At 51.3% G+C, this 1,459-nt stretch overlaps 1 protein-coding gene across 1 annotated transcript; it reads left to right on the plus strand.

Moving 5' to 3' along the window:
- Nucleotides 1–415: 415 nt before the first annotated feature.
- On the plus strand, nt 416–1,379 carry FOMMEDRAFT_163131 (uncharacterized protein; the record flags this gene model as incomplete). Its single annotated transcript, XM_007272193.1, has 3 exons — nt 416–764; nt 819–887; nt 940–1,379. The coding sequence occupies 3 exons, from the start codon at nt 416–418 to the stop codon at nt 1,377–1,379; spliced, it is 858 nt and encodes a 285-aa protein (XP_007272255.1).
- Between the last annotated feature and the right edge of the window lie 80 nt (nt 1,380–1,459).

The raw sequence follows: 1,459 nt of genomic DNA on the forward strand, positions 1-1,459 counted from the left end.
CCAATCCATCAATTTGTAACACCCCCCACCCCCCTTCCTTTCCATTCTTCTCTACAGGATTAGGGTAAAGCACGAGGCAGTCCAAGAGAGGAAGAAAAGAAAAATATAACCAGACTATGCACGTCAAAAAATTGCACTACATTCCCTTCAATACTCACCGATCGTGGCCTCGGGAATATCCGCCCTTGAAAAATAGGCAATGATTAGACTGAGAAGAAAATGGTTAACGAAGATGGTTAGACTAGTACTGATGTGTCTTGATGACGCTCAGACCCTATATCGTGAAGGCATATAAAGAGCGTGGCTCTCAAAGTCAACCAACTCAGCTCAATTCCCCTACTCCCCACACAACAAGAGTTCCGAGGAACCACTCCCCCTCCCCCCCCTCAGCGCGTCATTTACACAGCAGAGCACAATGGTACTCACTCGCACAATGCGGAAGCAACTAGCAGCCACTCAGGCTGCAAACATGGAAACGACAGTCAGTAATGAGACGTTGTTAACGCATTCAAGGCGTTCGCATATTGCGCAATTTGGAAGCGGCCCGCAGCCAATGGCCAGAGAGGGCACCGCCGTCCATAACAATGCGGCTGAAGGCTCCGCCAACATCCATACCAATGCCTTCAGCACCAGCACAGGCAGTGACGGCACACTTTCAGACAACATTATTACAGAGGATCGGTCCTCCTCGACAGGATCGACGTCCTCCAACACACAGACAGCGCAAGCTGCACATGTCGTCGAAAAGAAACGTAAACGAAATGGTAAGTCTCCCTCTTCATTCCATGTCAAAGTTTCTCATTAAAAGATTTATTCAGCCGGGGTCCTTGATAGCCAGCCACAGGCCTCGGGATCTTCCACCGAAAGTCTGCAAAATTCTTGTGAAGGTGAGTTAGATCTCCATATGTAAATGCAGCATTGAGCTGACATAAGGTCCAGACATTCCGAATGCCTCCCTCGCACCTCCTCCCAGGCCGAAAGCTCACAGGAGACGCGGGTATGGGTGGACCCGCAGAAAAACTAGAAGGGCAACTACTCAAGGTCGTGCTGTCCGGGTAGGCGGCAAGCGCCCAGTCGAGGGTGTCGATGGCGAAGAGGACGAGGCAAGGCAAATGAAGAGGCGGCGTATTTGTGAGGACGCCGTTGCGGGGCCATCCAACGCACGTTTAATTTCGTTAGACAACACGATTGGTGCGACCAACGTCCGTCAGCTGCGATCGCGCAGCATCGTCTTCCCCGATGGTCCCGCAAACTCGGGAAGCGACGAGGGAAACAGGACGACGAGGTCGCCATCTCCAGATCGTGCATCAGAACGACCGACTTTAGAGGATACACTAGAAAATGAGGTAGACTTCACTCTCATAAAAACAGAACGATGAAGAGGAAGTTTACCTCTGGGATACTCCTCCGCCTCGGATTGGAGTCTGCTGATGCCAGATACGAACTGGCAACCGAGGAC

Source organism: Fomitiporia mediterranea (genome assembly GCF_000271605.1).
Source record: "Fomitiporia mediterranea MF3/22 unplaced genomic scaffold FOMMEscaffold_335, whole genome shotgun sequence".
NCBI lineage: Eukaryota > Fungi > Basidiomycota > Agaricomycetes > Hymenochaetales > Hymenochaetaceae > Fomitiporia > Fomitiporia mediterranea.